At 44.0% G+C, this 26217-nt stretch overlaps 1 protein-coding gene across 2 annotated transcripts in view; it reads right to left on the minus strand.

Annotated features, from left to right (window-relative positions):
- The window catches only part of USP25 (ubiquitin specific peptidase 25), a 95376-nt gene extending 74124 nt beyond the window's left edge, over nt 1-21252 (minus strand). The window contains exon 1 of one of the 2 annotated variants that reach the window (XM_071563138.1): nt 21014-21252. In XM_071563138.1, the coding sequence (XP_071419239.1) occupies nt 21014-21058 (45 nt within the window). In that variant the 5' untranslated portion in view covers nt 21059-21252. The remainder of the gene's footprint in view (nt 1-21013) is intronic. The other variant, XM_071563128.1, reaches the window with a different exon arrangement.
- Nucleotides 21253-26217: the final 4965 nt, after the last annotated feature.

The following is a 26217-nucleotide window of genomic DNA, read 5'->3' on the forward strand; positions in this document are numbered from 1 at the left end:
GATCCCATAGTTTTTCTACAGCAGAGATCCTCCATTTCAGTGAGTCAAGAGTCCAGGTATATCTGCAGTGTTGCAATGTACATGAACATACAATCTCTGTAGCTTGAAGGGACTTGAGCACAAGTCCTAAGGGGAGAGGCTGAGGGAGCTGGGGAGCCTGGACAAGAGGAGGCTCAGAGGTGACCTCATCACTGCCTGTAACTACCTGAAGGGAAGTTCCAGCCAGGTGGGGGTTGGTCTTTTCACCCAGGCACTCAGCAATAGGACAAGGGGGCACGGCCTCAAGCTCTGACAGGGGAAATTTAAGTTGGAGATCAGAAAAAAATTCTTTACAGAGAGAGTAATCAGGCATTGGAATGGGCTGCCGAGAGAGGTGGTGGATTCACCATCCCTGGAGGTTTTTAAACTGAGACTGGATGTGGCACTGAGTGCCATGATCTGGTAAAGGGACTGGAGTTGGACCAAGGGTTGGACTTGATGATCTCAGAGGTCTTTTCCAACCCAATCGATTCTATGATTCTATGAACAGCATTTGACTCCATTCTAAAAAGCCTCCAGGTCCTGATCTACAGCACCAGACTGTGCTGGTACAGCTGGCACAGTGTAACCCAAATCCTTGGCCAGACAAAGGAGATGGTTCACTGGTGCTGTGGCTGCCCTGAGATCCAGCTGCACAACCACCCAGTCCCATCACATCACACAGCACTCTGTCTGTCCCCTGGGGATTTCATGTATGAGCTATTCCCACCCTTTTCCCTTCCTCTGGCTCCCCGAGGTATGCAGTGTGTATCTTCAGGCTTTGGAAGATTTTAACTAACAGGAAATTCTCCCATTTTTCTGGATGAAAGCCAAATTTATGTATTAAGAATGCATGCCCTTATTTCCAATTCTCTCCTTTTTCACTCATCCCTCCCCTTGCTCTCAGGAAATGCCCAATTAAGATTATCTGGTTTATAACCTCACACAATAGCATATTCAGTAGCTGTGCCAGCGCTAGTGAAGCAGAAAAGGATCTACAATACTATCTGCTTAGAGAGATACTGTGCCCAAATTAGTTCCACTACAATACTGTAAACTCTGATAACTTCCCAAAATCAGAGCAAAAGCTGAATTACACAAATGTTTTGAACAAGGCAAATCTCATAAATTGACTAATTCTGATTTATACTGCAGATAAATTTGGGGGGAAAATTAGCCCACTTTTGATCTGTTTATTTTCTCATATCTCTATCTTCTGAAGAAGTACACTAACCTTTGGCTTTATTTATGGAAACATCCAAATGTTTGTGTTTGCAACATAAGCACTTACAAACTTTAAAGATAAAACAACCCTCTTCAGTTTCCAAGCACAGAAAAAGTTGTGTGTTTAATAACGAATGAGATGGTCCAACGATTACCAGAAGAAAACAAGACCTACAGCCTCACCATGCAGTTCACATTTCAATAGTATATAATGAAAATGTACTAAGGCCATGCAGTTGGTCAGTGGGATGGAGCACCTCCACCATCAAGAAAGGCTGAGAGAATTCCGATTGTTCAGCCTGGAGAAGAGAAGGCTTTGAAGTGACCTAATTGTGGCCTTCCAGTACCTGAGGGGAGCCTGCAGGAAAGATGGAGAGAGGCTATTTTACAAGGGCCTGGAATGACAGGACAAGGGGAAGTGGCTTCAGACTGAAAGAGATCAGGTTTAGATTAGGTATTAGGAAAAAAATTCTTTACTGTGAGGGTGGTGAGGGAGTGTAACAGGTTGCCCAGGCAAGTTGTGTCTGCCTAGTCCCTGCAAGCGTTCAAGGCCAGATTAGGTGGGACTTGGAGCAACCTGACCTGGTGAAAAGTGTCCCTGTCCACGGCAGGGTGGTTGGAACAAGACGATCTTTAAGGTCCCTTCCCAATCTCTACCATTCTAAGATTCTTAAGGGATGAATACTTGTATTAGAGACAAAAAGAAAGAAGGGAGAAAATGCAAATGTGAATGGCATCTTGACTCAGTCCCTCCACACAAATTCTGCTTTACTTTCTGGTCCAACACCAATTTTTCAGTTATTTGTTGAAGGAAAACTCAAATGACATGGGGAAAGGCTGAGGGAGCTGGGGTTGTTTAGTCTGGAGAAGAGGAGGCTCAGAGGTGACCTCATCACTGTCTAGAACTACCTGAAGGGAAGTTCCAGCCAGGTGGGGGCTGGTCTCTTCTCCCAGGCACTCAGCAACAGGGCAAGGGGGCATGGCCTCAAGCTCTGACAGGGGAAATTTAAGTTGGAGATCAGAAAAAAATTCTTTACAGAGGGAGAAATCAGGCATTGGAATGGTCTGCCCAGAGAGGGGCTGGATTCACCCTCCCTGGAGGTTTTTAAACTGAGATTGGATGTGGCACTGAGTGCCATGATCTGGTAAATGGACTGGACTTGGACCAAGGGTTGGACTTGATGATCTCGGAGGTCTTTTCCAACCCAATCAATTCTATGATTCTATGACATTGCCCAACATATTTTATATTAGAGACAATTCTAATGTATCCTGAGCTGCAGAGGACCTGCTACAGGTACTGCTTGCAGAAAAGTAGCTAATAAGCTGGTTTCCTCATACGATGCTGCTGTAAGGAGAAGAACACTGAGAGCTTAGAGGAATGTAATCCTCTGTAAAAAGGCTTTACATTTGTGCTACAAACAAATAAACAAAAATATTTAACATACAAAGGACAAGCATACTAATGACCATCAATTACTACTGAGAATGTAATTTTCTGCCACATTAATCATATCTCCCAGGAACAGTTAAAAGGCCCACAGACACTGCTGAGCATTATGGCTTCCAGTGACACAGATATATTAACCATTTTCTAAATAAGCTGTTGGTCAAGTTCCAAACTGGCAAATAAAAATTAACTTCTTCCATGAAGATATTAAGTTGAAACACAGGGATAACAGTCTGTCAACTCCAAAAGGCTTTGTTCCATGTCTTGCTCTTACTAGCTCTGTCCTCAAGATTTTTCTCTGTCTATGTGAATAATAAAAAGTGAGTATATGTATACATATATATTTTTAAAGCAGTGCTTTGCTGGTGCAAAGACCAAGTTAAATCTCTGCACTGGCTGCAGGGTGCTCATTTTTGCAGTCCCTCCTAAAGCCCAAAGAATTAGGTTCCCTTGCCAGGCATCTGCTAACTGGGTTTCCTTTTATTCAGGTACGAAAAGAGAAACCTCTTACACGACATTGTACCCTCTAAGAAAGTAGGTAAAGATCTATTTTTATGTACACACAAACGCAAAATGCACCTCAGCTTTGGCTCAGAGAAAAATCACCTGTGGAGAGCAAAGGACATGCACAGAGACAGCAGATTTTCAGTCCAGGACTGCTCTGCACAGGCTGCCAAAACCTGCCAATTACGGCAGCAGCTCGTACAAAGTGCAGCTGGACTGAGAGCAAAAATGTACTTCAAGGAGGCAAAAGGACACACTGCATGGCAGGAACTTTTAGCCAACCACAGCCTAACCCAAATAAAAGTTCAACAAGGGAAAAGGCTTTAGCACGTTACTTTGGAGCACACAGTCCTCCCTTAAAAATTAAATGAGGGATTCTACTTAATCATACCTTTATATAACATATATTCTTCCTAAGACAACACTCAGAATACTCGCACATCTCTAGGATTTCCACGAACAATAACAAAGATGTACTACTTCAACTGAAAATGCTTGAACAAGTGACTTTCCCATGAATTTCAGTATTGGATATTAAGGATTCTACACAACACGAGATCATGCATTCATGTAAACACTCGCTATTCTGAGCTCCCTGCGAGGACAAAAAAAAAAATCACATTTACTCTCAACATAAAATGCTTAAATTTATCTTTATTCAAGTTAATATTTAAACTTTTTGGAATGAGGTTTTAAAGAGAGGCTTGAGGAGTTTGGTCTGTATTCTCTCACACTAAATATAAGGCAAACCCACCTACCTCAGACAGTTATACAAAGTAACACCCAGAAATTAAATATGAGCCAAATCATCACCTGCATGGGGTGTACTCTAGCAATGAGCAGGAAAACCTGCCAGTTCACAGGGGAAAAAATAAAATTAGTCCATGAACTGATTTACGAACACTGTTGCTTCAGTGAAGAAGCATGTGAAAAATTGTTTAGTTTTACATTTCCAGGCTCTTACTGATAGCTACTCCTAAACGAGCTTCAGTGACAGGATGATAATCAAAAAAGGATAGCAGCCTTGCTATTTACTGAAAATATAAAAGGTGTCAGAAATACAGAATTACTGAGCATTTTGACGTCTGTGTGTTTTAAATCACCATCATATCTCACACCCTGCTCAGCACAACAGTGAGCTTCCCAATAGCAATGGCAGCAGCTCTAAAATTAACTAACTACAGTAAAACCAATACAATCCGGAATTTCATTTAACTAGATGCAAGTTAAACTTAGGTTGTATTTACTGGAACTACCATAGGAAAATTTGCTTCACAAAAATTCCTTTTGATTCTTACATATTTCAGTAACTGTGACAGTAATTAGCAAAAATAGCTCTGATTCAAATCTGCTAGGTGATTAGTTACTGGTGGCAGCAAGAGGAGTCTTTGAAAGCACCAGCACATGTTATCTGTAAACTACATAAAAATTCAGAAGGGTTCCTCCAAGAGCCCTCCCGTGGCCAACAGCTGGGCAGTGCCACAGAACCAGTGGCACTCCAGTCCTGGCTCACACCCAGTCTCATCTCAATGTAACTGGACCCTGGCACCAACAGACCTGACATGTAGGAGCCACAGCAAATTAAAGCCAGTGTGCTCAATGATGGTCAACATTATACATACATGGCGGTCCCATGGTGTTATGGAGAGCACTCTGGACTCCGAATCCCAAGGACCTGAGTTTGAGTCTCAGTGGGACCGTCCCCTGGCAGTTAAAGCCTCCCTGCCATCCGATCCCGTCAGATCTCGGATGCTCAGCAGGGTCAGCCCCGGTTAGTACCGGGTGCTGTGACAGTCCCGAGGACTTCACTGTCACTGTCCAAGCTCACTCAGCTGTGGCAAATGGATCTCAGGACTTAAATGGTGGGGCCAGTTCTGCACACGCTGTGCCTCACCTAAAAAATCCACTGTGCAGGCTGGAAGGGCACGTGGGGAGAGCCCTTCCCAAATCTTCGCTTGTGAAGTCTGGCCATACATACAGAAATGAGAAGGAAGCTGGAGGAGGATGGATATAGAGAAAATTCTTTATGTATATAAATACACACATATGGAACCACAGAATGGCTGGGGTTGAAAGGCACCTCTGGAGATCACCTAATCCAAGTCCCCTGTTAAAGCAGGAGACATATACACACATTTTTCCAATCACTCCTGGCTCCTTTCTGTTGCAAAAGTTCCCTTCTTAATGCTTTTTTTCTTCTGCTCACCAACATTTATCACCCCAACTAAACACTAAATTTTACAGTGTCTGCCCAGGTAGCACCAAGACAAGCTTTCTCCTCACAGGAAAGACTATTGACCAGGATATAATTTTACTATACCCACTACTAAAAGTGTCCAGTCTTGTCTTTCTGAGGTTTAAAACAATGCTGCTACAAGATCCACATTTTAACTCCATGCTTTGAGATATTTTCCTTTGCATCCCAATCACAGTCTATCCCACCAGGCCAAACACAGCTATTCTGACTCACTTTGAGGCTCTTCATCCTTTCATTACCCATTTACAATGTCCCTGTGAGGCTAAGGTCTACCTCTCAATTCAAGGAACAGTCCCATTAGCCCATCCAAATGTTCAGCCTATTTAAGGGGTTGTTTTTCTCCAAAAAGCCATCATGATAGCCTCATTCTGCCCTGCAAATACGAGGAGCTCCCAAGGAAACAACACAAAGCAAAGACCTTCCTTCTCCTCACTCTGCCATAAAAAGGACAAAAACTGTAGGAGCAAACAAACCCGCTCTGGAAATTCAAAGTGTCACAAATCACTGGGATCCCAGTCCCTGCAATACTTGCAAACAATAACAGTTAAAGAGGCTGTCAGACCACAAGCAGCTTCTGATGAGACAGCTCTGCTTCCCAGGCTGTAGCTTCTGCCAGTGCTGGTGTTGCCAGATGGCACCCGCCCTGGCCACCAGCCACTCCTGGTATTGCCAGATGCCACCCACCCTGGCCACCAGCCACTCCTGGTATTGCCAGATGCCACCCGCCCTGGCCACCAGCCACTCCTGGTATTGCCAGATGCCACCTGCCCTGGCCATCAGCCACTCCTCCCTTGGAACCATCACCACAGCCTGAACCTTCAGCAATCCAGTCCAGGCTCTCAATAAACCAGCAGAGTCACTCTAAGCGTTCATTTATTCCCTGCTGCCTTAGTGAGAGCCAGGAGTGGGACAAGGGAGAGGACAAGATAAAGGCTGCACCTACTTCCACTGGGTATAACTGCTGTGGAGCAGCAGTCTCATGAGAATGAGTTGTTTCTCTGCCATTATTTTAATCCTACTTTTTTCCAGTGAGAGAAGCCAAGGGGGATAAAATTCTCCTGCAGTCCTCATCCTACTTAGGCACTACTGCAGAAAACTTACTCCAACAGGAGATGAATATACAATTCATACAGTGACAGGGATCTGGTGCTCCTGGTGTGCCTCGTGGTTACACTCCATGAAGTGCACACTCAGGCTTGCTACTGCACGGACTGAAATGCTGTACACTGTTCTCCACTCCTTGCTTTAATTGTGCACATCCAGAAGGATTTCATTTACTGCAGCTGTTAATGGCACAGAGATCAAAGATCCCACTTCACCTCAAACAACTCTGCTATGTGCCCCAGGTAAGTGATACCAGGAAGATCTCACAAACAATTTTTCCACACAAAATTCAGAATAGTAAAGCCTGGAAATCTTAAATAAAAGCTAAATTGCACTTTTTAGAGACAGGTTTGTATTACTGTTCACTGAAAGAGTTCACTGTTCAGTAGAAGTAAAACATTTGGGCAAAGAGATCAGCTGTCTATTTTGAATAGGAAGGGAAAAAAACCAACAACTTAACAGAAAGCCTTTCAATAAAGGCTCTTCCGTTTGGTCCAATTAAAAAAAAATTAGTAACATGATTTCCTAAAGAAACAGAGCATGTGATCACAGAGTGTGCACATACCCAGGCACGTCTGCCCTCCTGTCTCTCTAAAGCAACAGCCCTGACAGCCCAAGGCCAGCTCAGGCAGCTTGGCCTGACCCCAGGGATCCCCCAAACCCTCAGCAGCACCCCTGGAATTCCTGGTAGCTCAGGCAGCCAGTGTGTAGCTCCTGATGGCACTGCCTGCTGTTGGCTGCTCCTTGGGCCAAAAGAAGTTAGATGAGACCACACAGGAGGCTTGGGAAGAAGAACAGGAGGGAGCACCTCCACTCCAATGCAGTGAGGGCTCCCAGAGGTGAATTGACTCTACTGATCACCCCCACTCCAGCTGTTATTCTGAGGTGCATTACAAGGTGAAAGTCCATCAGAAAAGTCATGTGCTGTTATTTGCAGCATTCAGTAAAATTATTTCATAGCTTATCCTGCCACCAACTAATCATGTAAACATAAATAGACACACACATTTATCTTGGGGAGCAGGGGGAGGTGGGCAGGGGGAGACACAGGACACAACTCTGCGGAAGAGCGAGACTACAGATAACATTAAGTCACCTAAAATCCGAGGCAGTGTTTAACAGGTTGCCTGAGAGGTGACAACCTTCTGACAGCAGTTCCAGCCTCTCTGGGTGAGACCTTTCCTGGATCAGGCACCAGGAAAGTGCTGGCACATGTTGTGTCCCTGCAGAAAGGCCAGTGACACACCACGGACTGTGAAGGTCAGTGAGCAGCTTTGCTTTCATTAGGTAGTAACCTCCACAGATGCAGATGGCGACAGAATTAAATGAACCTCAAACACAACAGTGACCAGAGTATTTAAAGACATGGTGAGGTTTGTATAGGGATCAGCATATAATTTTACTACCTCACAATTAAAGAAATAGTAAATTCAGCACTGCACTCCACAGAGGGCAAATGAATTTTCTAGGCTGATTTCTTTCAAGGAGAAAGGAAAAACAAATAAAAACAAAAATATACCATTTAGAATCTTTGGGGTTTTTTAATGGACTTTGAATTATCTTTTACTGAAACACACATTTGCCTCAGCTCCCAAAGAAAGCTGAATGTGTTACATTCCAATATGTTTGGACATGGGATCAAGACATTTATGACAACTTTGGTTTACAAACACTCTGCCATCATTTAGACCTGTCAGTCTTCCTTGTCATGGTGGTGTTGTAGCTGCTTTGTGGAAAAAAGACTCTATATCCGGTAAGGTTATAGAGAGGTATGTTTATTCCAGACCTGGATGCATGGGGGATGGTTCCTCCAAAAACACGCACACCTGGTCGAGTTAACAATTGGTCGAGTTAACAACTGGTTTATTTGCAAGTAAATTATACATATTTATTATTTCTTCATGCATAAACATTATTTTCTTTAAGAAGGCAGGGTTATTAGAATGAGTTTCAAGAACTGATTTCCATTTTCTCCACCTCGTGCCACTCGTTCTTGTGCCTGTGCTTTCTCTCCTGGTAATTTGGGGCAGGGGTCTTTGGGGATGAAGTTATTACTCTTCCTCTCGTGAACTTTTTACCTTTTGCTCAAAGCTGCTTCAAACCGGACTTGTTGGCAACTGTAACAATTGGCAAATTTCTCTACTTATCCTGTTCTTTTGACATATCTTCTGATTTATCTTTGTCTCATCGGGTATCCTGGCTGTTTTAATTAGTCCAAGAGGCTCTGGGGCCTCTTGGTATGGCATCTTCAAGGACAGGTCTGTACCTTGTGATTTTTGCTGTATGTTATACAGTGGATTTTATAATTACGGCTAAGCAAACTCTATGATAGGTATATCAATTAATAACATTATCAATTAATAAGCGTAAGTCCCCCAGCCATGGCAGTATCACAAAGAGTGACTTTCTGCCATCACCACATACCAAGATGACACTTCACAGGCTGACTTGAGTGAAGGGGGTCTGAAATACTCTTCTAAACAGTTCACATTTTTGGAAAATAATTTGAAACAAAAAATTTAAATTCTGTGCTGCCTTCCCAGCAGCAGCATTAGCCAACACGTTCCCCATCAAACAACAGAGATAATAAGTTCTGATAGAAAAATCCTCAACCCTTTCCTGCTCAGTAAAGCTACAAAGCCCTTTCCTGGCACCTTTCGTGGCCTCTGCCAAGACAGCCCAGTCTGCGCTCTGCACACACCCCCACTCAGCATCAGCAGCAGGTGGCACATTTACCATTGTCCTTAAACCAGACCCAGAAAAACCTTCAGGGTAACACACCAAGTTAGCAAGAGCTGGAACTGGTGATGATGGGGAATCATAAAATTGATTGGGTTGGAAAAGACCTCTGAGATCATCAAGTCCAACCCTTGGCCCAACTCCAGTCCATTTACCAGATCATGGCACTCAGTGCCACGTCCAATCTCAGTTTAAAAACCTCCAGGGATGGTGAATCCACCCCCTCTCTGGGCAGGCCATTCCAATGCCTGATTACTCTCTCTGGAAAGAATTTTTTCTGATCTCCAACTTAAATTTCCCCTGGCAGAGCTTGACTGCCTGGGAGAAGAGACCAACCCCCACCTGGCTACAGCTACCCTTCTGGTAGTTCTAGAGAGTGAGGAGGTCACCTCTGAGCCTCCGCTTCTCTAGACTAAACAACCCCAGCTCCCTCAGCCTCTCCCCACAGCACTTGTGCTCCAGTCCCTTCTCCAGCCTTGTTGCTCTTCTCTGGACCCGCTCCAGCACCTCAATCTCTTTCCTGAACTGAGGGACCCAGAACTGAACACGACACTCAAGGTGTGGCCTCACCAACGCAGAGTACAGGGGAAGGGTCACTGCCCTGGGCCTGCTGGCCACACTATTGTTGATACAGGACAGGATCCCAGTGGCCTTCTGTCTTTACCATTCATAAATCCAGAGGTTACCCAGTAAACCAGCAGACTGTCCCCCAAAAGGCAGCCCAGTCAGCTTCAGGCAGGGGACAACTGTGGCCCAGCCAGGGCTGTCACAAGGGATGCTCTGTGGCTTTCAGCACCAAGTCCTGTAAAACACGTGCAAGACTAGGCGGAACTTTGAGAAGTGGACAGAAAGCTGTTCATTATTTTTTAATTTCCAAACAAGTAATGGAATATAGATGGAGAAGACTTAATTTTAGTACCCCACTAAAAAAAAACTTATAATCTTAGATTTCTCAATTAAAAAAAACTTTCCTATGGCTAACACCAACTAATTAAAAGCTTCTAATGTAAGAAACAAAGTGTAGTGGGAAAGTATCTAAATGAAAATAACATGGTCCTCAAACAGGTGAGAAATTACATAATAGACAACAGCAGATTTGGAAAAAAATAAGTTGACAAATGGGAAAACAGGTAATACTGAGAAGGGAAACCACAAGCTGACTATAAAGCTATTTGGCTTAAAAAAAAATCATATTTACAAGCTTAAAAGCTTTCTCTTATAAACTTTCCCTTTATTCTATGCCAAAAACAAAGCAAAAGTTAAAATCTGAAAAATACAGGAATGCTTTCTCAGTTGTTACATAAGACTTCAGGTATCCAATAAAACACACAATATTCAGTCCTCTAACCAGGCTATTTAGACCTAAAGGGTTTTTTCTACCTATGCACTTATGGAAAGTGTTAGGAAAAAAGTCTTCTTCCAACAGCTCTGGTTCCAGGAGAAATTTCTTTTTCAAAGTAACTAACTTTCAGAAGAATAAAATGAAACCAAGGACAAAAGGAAAGTGGAGAAGGAGTTTTTTCCTGCCATCTCCTCTTCTGAAAAGAATGAGGAATGCCACATGCTTGTGCATACCCAGCCTTTTTCAGCTTCTGACTTCAAAGAACTCTCAAAGCATACACCTAAATGTAAATCAGTAGTATTTTCCACAGTACTATTTCCATGTGGCACTTTTTTTTTTCCTGGCTTTATCCTATTTAAAGCACTGCTAAATTCAACTTCTCAAAATTACTTTTTGTTTTAATTGAAGTTTTATTGAAATTCAGAAATCATTTTTGGTTTGAGAATAAGAATACACATTTCAGCACAGGCATCTGACTTTCCTTAGAGTCACACAGCTATCACATAAACCACCTGTGAACTCAAACTTAGCATTTCCTATTCACCAATAATAATAATCAGCATTAAGTATTGCTACACAATTCACAATCTGAAAGTTTTACATCTCAGACTCAGACCCTTAGGTCAAGTGAACATTCTGTTTTCAAGGAAGCACTATGGATTTCAAGGTACAAAACCCATTAAATGATGACATGACAATTGGCAGGAAGAAGTCACAGAGGGATATAAAGCCATTATGTCACATGAATTCACTTTCACAAATTCTGCCTAGACCACCATAAGGTACAGGGGGCAATTAAATTTAAATAGCTACAGATAATGCCTTGAAAAAACTAAAGCCTCTCTGACAAGCTTTGATTAAATACATTATTCTGTCTACATGTACTTTCTGTAAAGCTTAAAAATACGCTTACACCTGATGGATAAAAAAGCTTGAGTCAAGAATATTTTAAGTACAATCTGCATTTGCTTGGCACCTAAACTTTTATAAGCTTGACAGTTGCCAATTAGGTGATAGCAGAAACATTTTAAAAGAAATGCTGTACAGGGCATAATTTTTTTAAGCAAGAATCCACCAGCTAAAATAATTCATAAACCATCTATAAACAAAAGCTTCATGTCAAAGCTGTGCATCTCAGAATAAAACCTATTGTAATTTGCATACCAATATTTCTGCTGGTTTACACACACAAATCTGTGTGAGGTGATGTTTTCAAAGTTAGCTTAGTTCCTCTCCAGCCTTCAAGCTCTTCCACATGACGTTCCCTTTTTTTTTTTCCACCTCTCCAACACTCTTTCTTCAGAGACTGCCTTAAAACTGTGGACACGCAGTGGGGCTGCTGTTCACAACAGTGCTGCTCCTATTGAAGTCCCATCATCAGGGAACATCAGATTTCAGGGAAAATCTCATGCTGATGCCTTTCAACATGTTCCTGAATTTCATCCTTTATGGCAAAGAAAAGCTAATGACATTTAACAAAAGAATGAAAACTAAGAAACCCAACTGAAGAAAAAAGCAGTGCCTTCTTAAATTGCAAGAGTCTAAACAGATTAAATATTTTCACTGTGATTTTCAAATGCTTGGAATGAATGATGTTACTAAATACATGAGAAAAAAGTCCATAATTACAAGAAAAGAACTCACAAGCCTACCCACAGATGACTGAAGTCATCACAGTGCCCAGCTCATGACATTTTGTGTCAATCTGTCCTTTACACCATCTTAAGACCCAGTTCTTCCTTCATAACATTGTGAGGGAATCTGAACATTGACTCAAAATGTTGCTTAATATTTCATTCATGTGAAAACCTAAACCTACAGATTCATAGAATCACAGAATCAGTTGGGTTGGAAGAGACCTCTGAGATCATCAAGTCCAACCCTTAATCCAACCCCACTTTGATTACTAGATCATGGCACTCAGGGCCACGTCCAATCTCACCTTAAAAACCTCCAGGGATGGTGAATCCACCCCCTCTCTGGGCAGGCTATTCCAATGCCTGACCACTCTCTCTGTAAAGAACTTCTTCCTGGTATCCAACTTAAACCTCCCCTGGCAGAGCTTAAGACCATGCCCTCTTGTCCTACTGTTGGTTGCCTGAGAGGAGAGACCAACCCCCACCTGGCTACAACATCCTTTCAGCTAGTTGTAGAGAGTGATAAGGTCTCCTCTGAGCTTTCACTTCTCCAGACTAAACAACCCCAGCTCCCTCAGCCTCTCCCCACAGCATTTGTGCTCCAGTCCCCTCTCCAGCCTTGTTGCTCTTCTCTGGACCTGCTCCAGCCCCTCAATCTCTTTCCTGAACTGAGGGGCCCAGAACTGAACACAACACTCAAGGTGTGGCCTCACCAACGCAGAGCACAGGGGAAGGATCACTGCCCTGGTCCTGCACCACATTTACCAGGAATATGACTGCATAGTTCGGTATGTTAAAACCACCCCTGTACCAGAAGATACAGCCTGGCTGACAGCAGAAGGCAGCACACCAGAACAGACCAGGGTACTCGCCTCAAATACTGGGGCAGGGAGCTGTGACCCGCTGCAGCAGAGACAGACTTACATTCCTTTTATTCACTTCTGAAAAGGTAACAGAGCACAAAATGGCATGGACAGGATCACTCCAAGAGAAGTTTTATGAAAATTTTCTATTAATGGTATTTAGAGCCCTTAGTCGATTGCAAGTTTTGAAGTACTACAGGAATCTACAGATAGATATTTAAACCCTGCATACAATGACAGAGTGAAAATTTTAATTCTGGAATAAAGGAACACTTTAGATAGTGACTGTACTCAATCACAACACACACCAGGGCTGCTCTTCATTCCACCTGCAAGTCTGGCAGAGGTGTGTTGGCAGAATATGTATCTATGTATGTATGGCCAAACTTCTCGAATGAAGATTTGGGAAGGGCTCTCCCCACGTGCCCTTCCAGCCTGTGCAGTGGATTCTTTAGGTGAGGCACAGTGTGTGCAGAACTGGCCCCACCATTTAACTCCTAAGGTCCATCTGCCATGGCTGAGCGATCTTGGACAGTGACAGTGAAGTCCTCGGGACTGTCACAGCACCCGGTACTAACCGGGGCTGACCCCGCTGAGCATCCGAGATCTGACGGGATGGAATGGCAGGGAGGCTTGAACTGCCAGGGGACGGTCCCACTGAGAGTCGAACTCAGGTCCTTGGGATTCGGAGTCCAGAGTGCTCTCCTTTACACCATGGGACTACCCCCTGGCAGAATATAGCTTATAACATTTATATTCAGTACAGTATTAATGAAGGTAACATCCAAAAATCTGGCATGTGCTGTTCAGTACACACTATGTTGACAAATTAAGAGTTACAAGTGTTCACAAAAAACAGCAAGAGATGCCATTTGCCAGCCTGATGCAGGAAACAGGAAAAAGTATTTCCTTTTACTTGGCAGAAAGCCTGAGTTTGTACCATCGTGCAAGGCATTTTCTCACTATCCTGTTCTGCAGGAAAGCGTCTCACCACCTCATCTTGACTTCAGTCTCACAGCCTGGCAGCTTTGTCACAGTATTTTCTCTCTTTCTTTAATAATAAAAAAGATGAAGAGTTTATAGTAAACTTTCAACTTGACATAGGTTTACATGCAACTAATGACTGTGATCCACAGTTCTGGCTTTCCCTATTAGTTACACTTGACCATCCATTAACCAGAACTTTGGACATATCACAGTCCCAAAGAGAATGGAAGGAGTTTCCACCCACCCCATCTACCACACACTCAGCTCTCCAGCAGGAGTCACACACAAGTAACATGAGTTTCACTGAGCTACTGAAACGGAACCCACATTCACTCCAGTTAAATACTTTCTATTCTTGGCAGATATTGACTTCTCTAACAGCACCTCAACTGATAAAATATAATCTCCCACTAACAGAAGCTGTCTCTATTTCCTAATGGGAAAAAAAAGCTGAACCCTACCCTGAATTCATAAAATCTTTTTGAAATATCTGGTCACAACAGCCTCTCCTTCATTACTCACCTAATGCTGTAGCCTGTGATTTGTATCAGGATGCTGCACTGCTCCCCCCAGTACGAGACAACAGGGATTCCCTCCCTGGTGAGAATCTGAATTCTATCAAATTACAGGTGTCGACCTGGCAACTAAAGACCATCGCACTGGTAACTCAGGCACCGGGGTTTGATGGGGAACTTTAACATAACCATCTAAAAAGAAACAAAAAAACCCACAAAAAACACTACACGAAATAAAATCAACACACACACACATCTTCATTCATTCTCTATAACTATCTGAAGGGAAGTTCTAGCCAGGTGGGGATTGGTCTCTTCTCCCAGGCACTCAGCAATAGGACAAGGGGGCACAGCCTCAGGCTCTGACAGGAGAAATTTAAGTTGGAGATCAGGAAAAAATTCTTTACAGAGAGAGTAATCAGGCACTGGAATGGGCTGCCCAGAGAGGGGGTGGATTCACCATCCCTGGAGGTTTTTAAACTGAGATTGGATGTGGTACTGAGTGCCATGATCAGGTAAAGGGACTGGAGTTGGACCAAGGGTTGGACTTGATGATCTCAGAGGTCTTTTCCAAACCAATCCATTCTATGATTCTATGATTGTGACTCAGTGCAACCATCCCCCACTTTAAAATAAGCACACTGGTTATGACAAGAGAACTAGAAAGTGAAAGTACTCAGGATAGTTTCGTTTCCCAGAAAAGCTGCTCCCACACCTGTGGCTTTCCCACTCAGAGAAAGTAGAAAAGACTTTTCTCTCAGTCCAGGTTCTGGCAACACAAACACACATACATCCTCAGATTTTTAAGAACTCTATTCCATAATAAGTACAGGAAGTCAATAATAAAAAAACCCCTAGCAAACAAAACCAAAAAGTCAGGCCTTTAAAGGAATTTATTCCTACATGAAAAGGCCTAAGTGAAGGCACAGCTCTTAAGCTTTTTGTTTACTTTTTATGCTTTAAAGGAACATTAGGAATGTCACGTTTGACTCTTGGCTTTGGCCAGATAACCAGCTGGGAATTGCAAAGCAGTATCTTCACTAAGAAAGCGATGGGCAGCAAAACATTAAGGAAGCCTGGAAGCACCCCTGGGGACCTCAATAATCTCCCCATCCCTGGCAGTGCTCCCAAACAACTCCTGGCACAGGTGATGTGTGAGGGTCAGACACCTCCCAGCTGGTTCTGCAAAGATCTCGGCCCAGCCTCCAAGCCGAATGTAACCACTCCGCATCCCTCAACTCACATCACTGAAGTTACAGAGTCAGCTTCTCATGGACTGAGTAATCAGACTGCTGACATTGGGGCAAGTTGTTTAGACAGGAAGAAAAGAAGATTTAGCCAGAAACTTTAAAGAATTTCTGTCTTTCATTCTACTTTTTATTCCTCACCAGTTACAGAAGTCCATGAATATCAATTGAATTCAGAGAATTAAAGAAATGCCACTTCTAGCCCAAACATATCTTCTCAGCTACAAGAGTGCAAGAACAGCAACTGTTCAATTATCCTCCCACTTATCTTTACAAAGCACTTTTAAAAATGTGAAATATTTTTATATTTTCAAATATGCTTTTTTGACCTTTTCATAGAAGCTGATGGGTTTTGTCATCTTTTGTAGCTGATGCTCCCAGTAGCTGTCTGGGTAGGGTTATCCTAAGAATATATTGTTGTTGGGGTTTTTTAAGGAATTACTAAAGATATTTTAAAAGAATATTACAAAAGGTTACCAGAAAAATATATAAACCTTATATTTTCATATTCTGAAGCAGTACTTTTCTTTCAAGGTGTGGACCAAAATATACTTAAAGACATTATTTCAGGCAAATTCTATTTGATAGCACTATAGCTGTAAACCTCCTGCTACCACAACTGAAAGCATCACTGAACTTCTGTGACAGGTTTTCTGAATGCAACAGGTTTTAAACTGCTATTAAAGGTTTCATATCATATTATACCAATAAAAACAGCCCTCCAAGATTGAGCAGGCTTGCACAGGTACAAAAAAAATAGAAAGAAAAAGAGAAAAACACAACAAAACCAAACTTTACTACACACACATGCACCTCACATCAAAACTAAGAACAGCCACAAAACCAGATGCATTCAGCAGACCAGTCTGACAAGGGCTTTCAAAATCACTTTGAATCACTGATCTTTGCACCTTGTTCTAGCTTTCAGAAAATACCAAGAGGAATCTATGTCAAAGGTGTAAGTACAAGAAAGACAAACTCTTTTTATATGACCTTTTTTAAGAAAATACAGAACACGATGTGTATATTTAAAAGCATAGCTCCATAGCAATTCAAATGATTTTTGAAAATGCTTTCAGTAAACCAGTCTGGTCATTCTGCTCCACTGGACAAAAGAGGTAATAAAGCTTTGGGTATCAGCACAGGCAGCTACAACATGTTGTATTCAAGCCCACCATTCAAGGAGCCCACCTGCCACACAGTCCAAACACAGAGACATGTAACCCATCCTCATTCAGGGAGAAGAGGAGGCTCAGAGGTGACCTCAGCACTGTCTAGAACTAGCTGAAGGGAAGTTCTAGCCAGGTGGGGATTGGTCTCTTCTCCCAGGCACTCAGCAATAGGACAAGGGGGCACGGCCTCAAGCTCTGACAGGGGAAATTTAAGTTGGAGATCAGGAAAAAATTCTTTCCAGAGAGAGTAACCAGGCATTGGAATGGCCTGCCCAGAGAGGGGGTGGATTCACCATCCCTGGAGGTTTTTAAACTGAGATTGGACATGGCACTGAGTGCCATGATCTGGTAAATGGACTGGAGTTGACCAAGGGTTGGACTTTATGATCTCGGAGGTCTTTTCCAACCCAATTGATTCTGTGATTCTATGACCCAGGGTGCATTTTCCAGATGCAGGAGGACACCTGCACATTGGTCTCAGTCCAGAGCAGCTCTGGTCACGTGACAACCATAAGAGCCTGCAGCTTGGATCCACCAAGCAAATGGTCCCATAGGCAACCCTAAACTCACCATTAAAAAACAGATTTTAAAGGCTTGGATTTTAGATCCTGGTAAGGCTGCCACCTATGGAGATGGAGAAAAAGAGCACGCAGCTCCCAAGATACCTTCCTTGCGTACAAAGTGCTTGGTAGGTTTGTTTTGCAATCACTTCCTGCCATTCAGGACTGCACCAACATCCCTATTCCAGATGTTAGAGACAAGATGACTGTAGCATCTTCTGCATGAAGTGGCTGCTGCTTTCAGGAATGAAGAGCAGTCACTGCCTTATTAGTAGATAAATCCTTCAATAACAAGTACATCAAAACCATGGGATGTGCAGAGCAGGACCACACACATGAGCTAGTACAATTTTCTCCTTATTACCTCAAGAAAGAGTATGGGAGAGGAAGTAATATCAGACTTTGCTTTAAGCCAGGCATTATTTCAAGTGGTGAGTACCCTTAAAAGTTAGTTCTTTAAAAAACAAAACAAAACAAAAAAAACCCAACCCAAAAAACACCTAGCTGAGCTGACACACCTAACTTTATTCTACTGTTCCTGAGATTACACTGTCAATGCACTGCTGAATCACAGGTCTGAAATAACAGTGGGTGTGGAAAACCAAAGGATCGATAAAACAGCCTTTAAACCTGTGTATGAACCACCACTCAGGCTCTGTTCAGAAGCAGCAGAACTTGATAACACACATTGCTGAGAGGCCAGATAAGTGTCACCCTGTCAAACCCAGCTTCTTCAATCTGCTGTTCCGAGATGACCATCACAATAATTATCAGAGCTGAGACCACGCTGAAACACATTGGACGTCCCTGCATAATCACTTCCAATTACTCCAAAAAATCACCATTTTCCCCAGCCCCTGTTGCTGAACCCTGTGTACAGGACCCTGACCAAGTGAAGGGTCTGGCAGCACAAGGGAAGGTTTGCCTCAAGTTGGAAAATCCATTGCACATGCCCACCTGCCCTGCAGGACTGCCTGGAGCACGGGGAGTCCCGCAACACATGCCTTAGTTCTTCGGCAGTCTGACAACAAAAGGAGAAACTGGACAGAAATACAGATGGAACAAAACAATAAGGTCATTTTTATTTAACTTTCCAGGTCGTTTACCTTTATTCACACGCTTTAGTCTTAATATGAACACTTTCTATAACCTCCAGACACCTCACAATGTGAGAGAAGCACACAAGAGCTGTGAGCGAGGAGCATAACATGGTAAAGTATTTGTTTCGGGAGATAAATTACAAGTTTTATTTAGGAGTCAAGATGACCAGTACAGATGAAAGAGAAAACTTCTCTGGATGCAATACAGCTGCTTTTACTATACAATAAACTAAAGATAGCTTCAGTGGGAAACAGGCTGTTTGTAGTTAGAGCATTTAGTAATACAAACCTACATCTCCAAGTGCTGCTGAAGTTTGACACACACTTCCTGTATGACAGTAAGAAAACATCTGATGAACAATGTTGGGAACCACAGTTCTGAATAAAGTATGCTGATGACTCAGGCATCTCTTGCAAACCCAATATATTTCTGCTTGTATGTGGTTTCTTCACGCTAACAGAAAATAATCATAATAAACTTTGAGGTCTCCAGAACAAACTCTCATTATTTGTGGAGCTTGGGATTTTCCTCTTTTGAGGGAAGACGGTTAGTTAGTGCTATGGTAGCCTCTCCACTTCTCCATCCATCAGCTCACTAAAACTTCATAATTTTTTCCTACATGCAAATAAAATGAACAATGTTAAAAACTGTAACCCAGTTAGCTACTCAGTGTCTCAAAAAGCAAAAAGCAATGAGACACTCACTTTTGAGTCAAATAATGCCTTTTTTTTAAAAGTACTCTCAAGATTTGCCTTTTCCTCACTCCAGGTAACAAGGAATTTCAGATAATAATATAATCAGAGGCTTCAACAACAACAAAAAAATCCCTGGCATGGAAAAGATTTATTTTACACAGTTTCTCTAGATATTTAGAGAAGGGACCACTACCCATAGATGCTGACTAGGACTTTACAATTATTACTAACTCTATTTTTTACTGCAGCATGTGTTAGCTGGATCCGCCACAACCAATCTTTAACCACCCTGTAAGCTTCTCCATGATTAAAAAGCTTAAAAGTAGCCCCGAACTACTGACCCACAAGCAAGTATAGCTGAAAACCACAAGGTTTCTTCTAGTTTAGCTGAAAAGTAACACTAGCTCATAAGCGTGCCTGAGGTACTATGTAACAGAGTACCTGATGAGGATAATTACTGGATGTTTCCGTAACCCACTAGAAACATGTTTTATACCAGGTAAACTCATTCAGGAGAGTTGTCAGATGCGAAGAAGCAATACAGTTTTGTAACACAGAAGGCACGTGTAGCAGCAAACCTGCTACATTAACCTGCGAGCACACGCTGAAAACACTTGACTGAGGAACACAATCAGTCCATCCAGCCCTTGCCTTCCTGCTGGAGCAGCCAAAAATCAGTGCTAACTACTCCCAACTACGATAGCAGCCTCTGCCAGACACACCTCTCCCTCCAAACGAGCTTCTTGAATGCGAGTTGTACCACTTTAACCACTTACACCTTAATCAGCACATTCCCACTGTCCACTCTTACGACTGCAGCCATTTAACTTCCACACTGACTACACCAAAGCACAAATATCTCTATGCTCCTATAAAAGCAACCCATGCTATTAAAAATAAAAAACAAAAAAAATCAGGGAAGAGGCAGCAGTCACATCACTGAACAGAAGGGTTGTGTTAACCAGCAAGTTACCTTTAAAGCATAAAAAATACAGTTTAAAAGCACTGCAATTTAATTTTAGATGCTTCTCAACACAGTTCAGCTCACTTCAAGCGACGAACAGCTTTAGAAGGTGCTTTTTTTTTTTTGACAGAGAAACATTCCCCGTCAAGTCCCGGTGTGCAGTAAGAGCTTCCCAAGCGCCGTCATTGCCTTAACCCCGTTCCGCGATGCGCGTGAACGCGAGTCCCCGAACGCGGCAATTTTTCACTCCAGCGGGAGAGCGTCACTCGCTGGAAATAGCAGCGTTCACCTTTGGCAGCGCGGGCCAGGCAATGGGGGTCACGCCGGGCATGGGCAGCATCTCCCCCGGGCCCGCCGCTCCCTGTGAGCGCAACAGGCCCGCGGGGAGCCGCGGAGCGCCGGCCATGCCCGCGGGAGCTCCGAGCTCCGGCCGGGCAGCCCCGCGGCCCCCAAGTGCTGCCCCGCGGCCGCCGGAGCGGCGGGGCCCGGGAGAGGCCGCGGCGCGGGGAAGGCCCGGGGGCGGCTCCGCAGGGGCGGCCCCGGCGCGGGGGCAGCGGCGCGGCCGGAGCGGGCGCGGCCAGGCCCGGGCGCGGTTCGCGCAGCGGCCCCAGGCCCGGCCCCGCCGGGGACTCACCTTGGCGGCGCCGCCGGGCTGCAACACGTTCTGCTCCACCGTCATGGCCCCCGCGCGGCTCCCGGCGGCGCCCCGGGCTCGGCGGGCGGCGGCGGCGGCGGCGGCGGCTGCTGGGCCGGGCCCGGGCTGGGCAAGCGGGGCGGGAGGCGGGGCGGGAGGGGGAGCCGAGTCAGCGCCCGACGGGCGGGCGGGCGGTGCGGCCCCGCTCCGGCCCCGCTGTCACTCCCGCAGCGCCGAGCGCCGCCCTCGGCCCCGCAGCGGCGCCGCCCCGCGCACCTGCCCCGGGCGCAGCCCCTGCCCGGCCCCGGCCCCGCCCGCCGCACCGCCCGCCTCCATCTTGGCGGTCCCACCGCCCCGGCCCGGCCCCGTTGCGTCCCCGGGCAGCGCTCCGCGGCCCCAGCCCCGGCCGGGGACGGCCCCGGGGAGGGCGAGCTTTGCCCCGCGCCGGGGGAGCCGAGAGCAGCTCGGAGCGGCTGCGGGAACCCGCCGCTTTCCGCGGGATCAGAAGGGAGTTTATGAGCGGTTCCAGCGCTGTCGCTGCTCGTGGTGACAACAAACCGTAGCACTCAATGAACCACAGAGTCACTGAATTGTTGGGGTTGGAAGGGACCTCTGGAGGTCATCGAGTCCATCCCCTCCTTGCCAAGGCAGGGTCACCTGGGACAGGTGACACAGGAATGTGTCCAGGGGCTTTGGAAGGAGACTCCTGGCCCTCCCTGGGCAGTTCCAGTGCTCTGCCACCTTCAGTGTAAAGAAGTTCTTACCTTCGGGAGGGGTAACTTCTTGTCTTTTAGTTTATGACCATTGCTCTTCGTCCTGTCATTGGGCACCACTGAAAGGAATCTGGCTCCAACCACCCTCTTGGTACCCACCTTTGAGATATTTGTGTGCATGGATGAGATGCCCTCTCTGTCTTCTCCAGACTAAACAGGCCCAGCTCCTGCAGTCTCTGCTCAGAAGAGAGATGCTGCAGACTCCTCATCATCCTTCTGGTCTCTGCTGGACCCTCTTGAGGAGCTCCTTGGCTTTCTTTTACTGAGGAGCCAAAAACTGGAGCCATTAATGCTCATCACTGTCTGTAACTACCTCAAGGGAAGTTCTGGCTAGGTGGGGGCTGGTCTCTTCTCCCAGGCACTCAGCAACAGGGCAAGGGGGCATGGCCTCAAGCTCTGCCAGGGGAAATTTAAGTTGGAGATCAGAAAAAAATTCTTTCCAGAGAGAGTAATCAGGCATTGGAATGGTCTGCCCAGAGAGGGGCTGGATTCACCATCCCTGGAGGTTTTTAAACTGAAATTGGATGTGGCACTGAGTGCCATGATCTAGTAAATGAACTGGACTTGGACCAAGGGTTGGACTTGATGATCTCAGAGGTCTTTTCCAACCCAATCGATTCTATGATTCAACTTCAAGTTGCAGATCTTCCCCCTCCCGGCTGAGGTTTGGCTGGGTGAACTGTGAGGGGATGGTATTAAGTGTTCAAATTCAATGGGAACATCCTTAGCTATTTTACTGCTGATTAAAGAATGGGGAGGGTAGCAGGTTTCAGCAGCCCACAGTGGATTTTGGCACAGCAGGTAAACATTATTGGGAAATAAATTGTCCCTCTGTCACCCTTTTCTGGGGAGTCAAGGAAAGGTAGGGAAAGGAGTCAGCTTTGGGCATCAGCACAAACTGGGGAAAGCCAGCGTAGGAAAGTGCCCAAGGTACTGGGCTGGCCAAAATCCCTTTGACCAGAAGCAGGTGAAGGGCAGCAGAGGAGCTCACCCCCAAGTTTTCAGTGCCTACTCAGTGTATGGTACCTGCGTCCCAGATGCATTTCTCAGGCTGGTAAACCTTGGTCTGCAGAAAAAGCTGAAGAGAGCAGCATGGTTCTGAGAGCCCCAAGGACCTAAAAAACATGAGTGGAAGCCTAATGCAACAAAATGAATTGTCACACAGAGCCTCAGTGTTTACGAGCCTGTAATTCAATTCCGTCCTCTCCCCACACTAAAGTATGAATCTTTTTAAAACTGAGAAGATTATCAGGTAATAACATCACTGCAGGAGCTTGGACTTTCAGTAAAACACGAGCACAGCTCGTGACAATCTACTACCACTGCCTTATTTCACTGTAGCTTCTGTGCAAATGATGTTGCAATTTGATCAATATTTGCTCTTCTCACGTTTGTTGCTCATAGATTGTATCAGTTTTAATGGTTTTGCCTTTTATGCTGCAATATACAAGGTGATTTTTAAAATTAATGTTCCCAAAGAATTTATTGTGCAAACGACAAGAAACTATGTAGATAATATAATGAAATCAGAAATAGCTTGCAAATTGCTTTTCTGGAGATAAGGGCAGAAATTCTCTCTGCTCGGATTGATGGCTACATGTAAGAAAGACAACAGTACTTTGGGGTTCTTCTTAAAAGTTTTCTGTAGCATTGTTGTACAGGGGTGCTGGTGCAATTCCCCTGTCCTCTTTCAATATATAATCATGTTTTTTCTCATACAGTTTTACTGCCTACACTGTGTTTTTGACATGTGCTGTGTGCAGATAATTTTCATCAAAGCTATTCATTATTTATATTATTTGAAAATAATATAAACAATGCAGCTGTTAAATTAAATACATTTGTCTTGAAATATTTTTTCAAGTGTTTTCACTGTTTCATTTAATAGCTACTCTGACAGATAAAATGTGTCTAAAATGAGCGTGTTAGAAAAAACTTGTATGTTTTGTTCAATTCTCTTCAAATCACGATAGGATGATAAAGTATTATCTTTCATTAAATTCCCCTCCCCCAATAAAATTATTACTTTTAAGGCACCCCACTTCCTCACTTTCTTTAAAATAAAAGAAAAAGGCTGAGCAATCCACTCCTGAGACAGGATTTGTCGTTGAAATACATAATCTGAACCACAGCCATGTGAATTAGGATTCTGTCGTACATATGGTGTTGCTGGAAACCAGACGGAGCAGAGTTTCATGTTCTGTTTGCAGCACAAGCTCTGTATGAAGTGCACTGAGCACAAGACTGGAATTTGTACCTCATCAGAAAATGCTAATGATTTGTCAGGGCCACAATCTAGAAAGAGCTCTTGAATTGATGTTATTAGTATTCTTTAGTGCCAGTAATAAATTAAGAAACTGTTGTTTCACAAGAAATCTTAAAAGCAGATTGCTTGGTTTCACCCTCCCTTCCTTTTCTGCATTCAGATCCTGTTGAGTGAAGCTCAGGTGAATAGTGTGTGAACCCAGAAGAGAACTCAGCACAGTAACTCAAGGTCCAAAAGCTCTCACACCTGCACTGGCACAGCACAAAAAAGAACCATGCAAGCAACTTGTTCTTTTCCACTTACATAATATTGTCTAAGCTCCTACACAGCAATATCTAAAGAGTATTGTTTCTGAGACACACTGCCTTAACAAAAACCCACAATCTTAAATTTCTGAGGTCTTGTTGCTAGTCTGCAGTGATTGTTTAGCTGTCACTCTTCCAGAGCTGCAACCATTTCCCTGCTAGTCTTATTGATGGTACTAATGTACAGAAGGCAAAGTGATCAGAGGCTGTGTCGTGACATTTGCTTATGGGTTTCAAGAGCTGAAATTTCTTTCTTTTTTCATTATTATTATTGCTTCCTGTTCCTTATATTGTTGCTTGGGCAATCTGCCTTAGCGTGCCTTTAATATCTTAAATAGTATAAGGTGCATGTATATATATTTCCCCGGAAGTTTATCATACTTTCATTTAATTACTCCCCACCTTTTAACAGTATTACAGAGTTTGGTTGTTAAACATTTGGTGACATCTTGCACAATCTCTTCCTCCAGCTGCAAGGCAACCCCTGTTTGCACGTTCTCACCAGCAGCGCTGGAGAAGTGATTCACCTGAAATACAGGCACAGCCTCCCCTCCCCCCTGAAGCACTTGTTTTGCTCTGCTAGATCAGTTCCCCAAAATGGTTCACTGACTGGCTGCAGGAACAGCTGTGCGGGCCCAAAAGAGAGGGTGACAGAGGCTGAGCAATGGTACCAGTCAAGTTTCATTTCACCTATTTCATATCTCAGTTAGTGATTGTGCCTTCCTGATCTGCAGCCTCCCTGTTGGAGGTAAACCCTGTGCCTGCTCACAGGGCTCCCTGTCTTCCCGTTTGTGTAAAGAGCAACCAAAACATCGGCCAACCACAACATACTTTAGCATATGTTTTATTGTACACAAATACCTTGTACAGCAAGATATAGCTCATTATTTCCCTCCAATTTCAATAGGCTTGGTTTTGTCTTTAATTAAGTGCAACATTTGTTTAGGGCTTTAATTAGACTCTTGCTGTATTTTCTACAGCTGGGGAAGTACAAGTCAGGACTTCTTGGTTTTCTTTTCCCAACTGTGTAACCTGCTGTGTTGGGGATGAGAAAGCACTGCTTTAAAAGGGGCCACAAATGCTACAAACACACAGTTTCTGCAGTTAACCCTAGAGAAGAGCTGCCCTGAATTCACATTTATAAAACCCATCTTGGACCACTTTTACTTAGGCCTTTTGGCTCTGCAGTAAATAGTTCAGCCACCTGACACAAAACCACAGCCACTCAAGAAGCTTTTAAAGCATGAGACCTTTTAAATCATCATTTGGCAATTACTCTCTATGTCACTGATAACCATTCAAACATTGCTTTGGCACCTGCAAAATCTGCTGTTTATTCCCCAAGGGAACCAAAACAAAAACTAAGTGAAGTTGTAATTCAGGAAAAAGAGGTATTGTCATCTAAAAACCTTTGAAAGTCTAAAACTAATATGATGCAAATGCAGTTTTTGTCGCTGTACAAAACACAACTTCATATTCCCTTGTTTATAGATCTTAAAGTCAAGGTCCCTGACCTTCCAGTTACTTCCTGAGAGCAAATGTCTATTCATATGCCTTCTAAAAGTCAGGTGCTATATTCAAAATAAAAATTCTGAGATTTAGAGTACTGAGTTTGTGTAACTGCAGTTGAATTCTGCAGAACTCATGGATTTTATGACAACCTCATTAAATTGCTCTTTTTACCTTAGCCATTTTCACATTCACACTTGCACATTGTTCATTTTATTTCACACAGCTTTCCTGAGAGGCCATAAGGTTTTCTCCTATGGGGCTGAAAGTAATTTAGAGCTCAGCAATGACTACTAAACCTTCCAGGAGGCATTACCCACCATTTTTCAAGTAGTAAAAAGTTACATTTTT

The sequence above is a fragment of the Pithys albifrons genome, chromosome 1 (assembly GCF_047495875.1).
Source record: "Pithys albifrons albifrons isolate INPA30051 chromosome 1, PitAlb_v1, whole genome shotgun sequence".
NCBI lineage: Eukaryota > Metazoa > Chordata > Aves > Passeriformes > Thamnophilidae > Pithys > Pithys albifrons.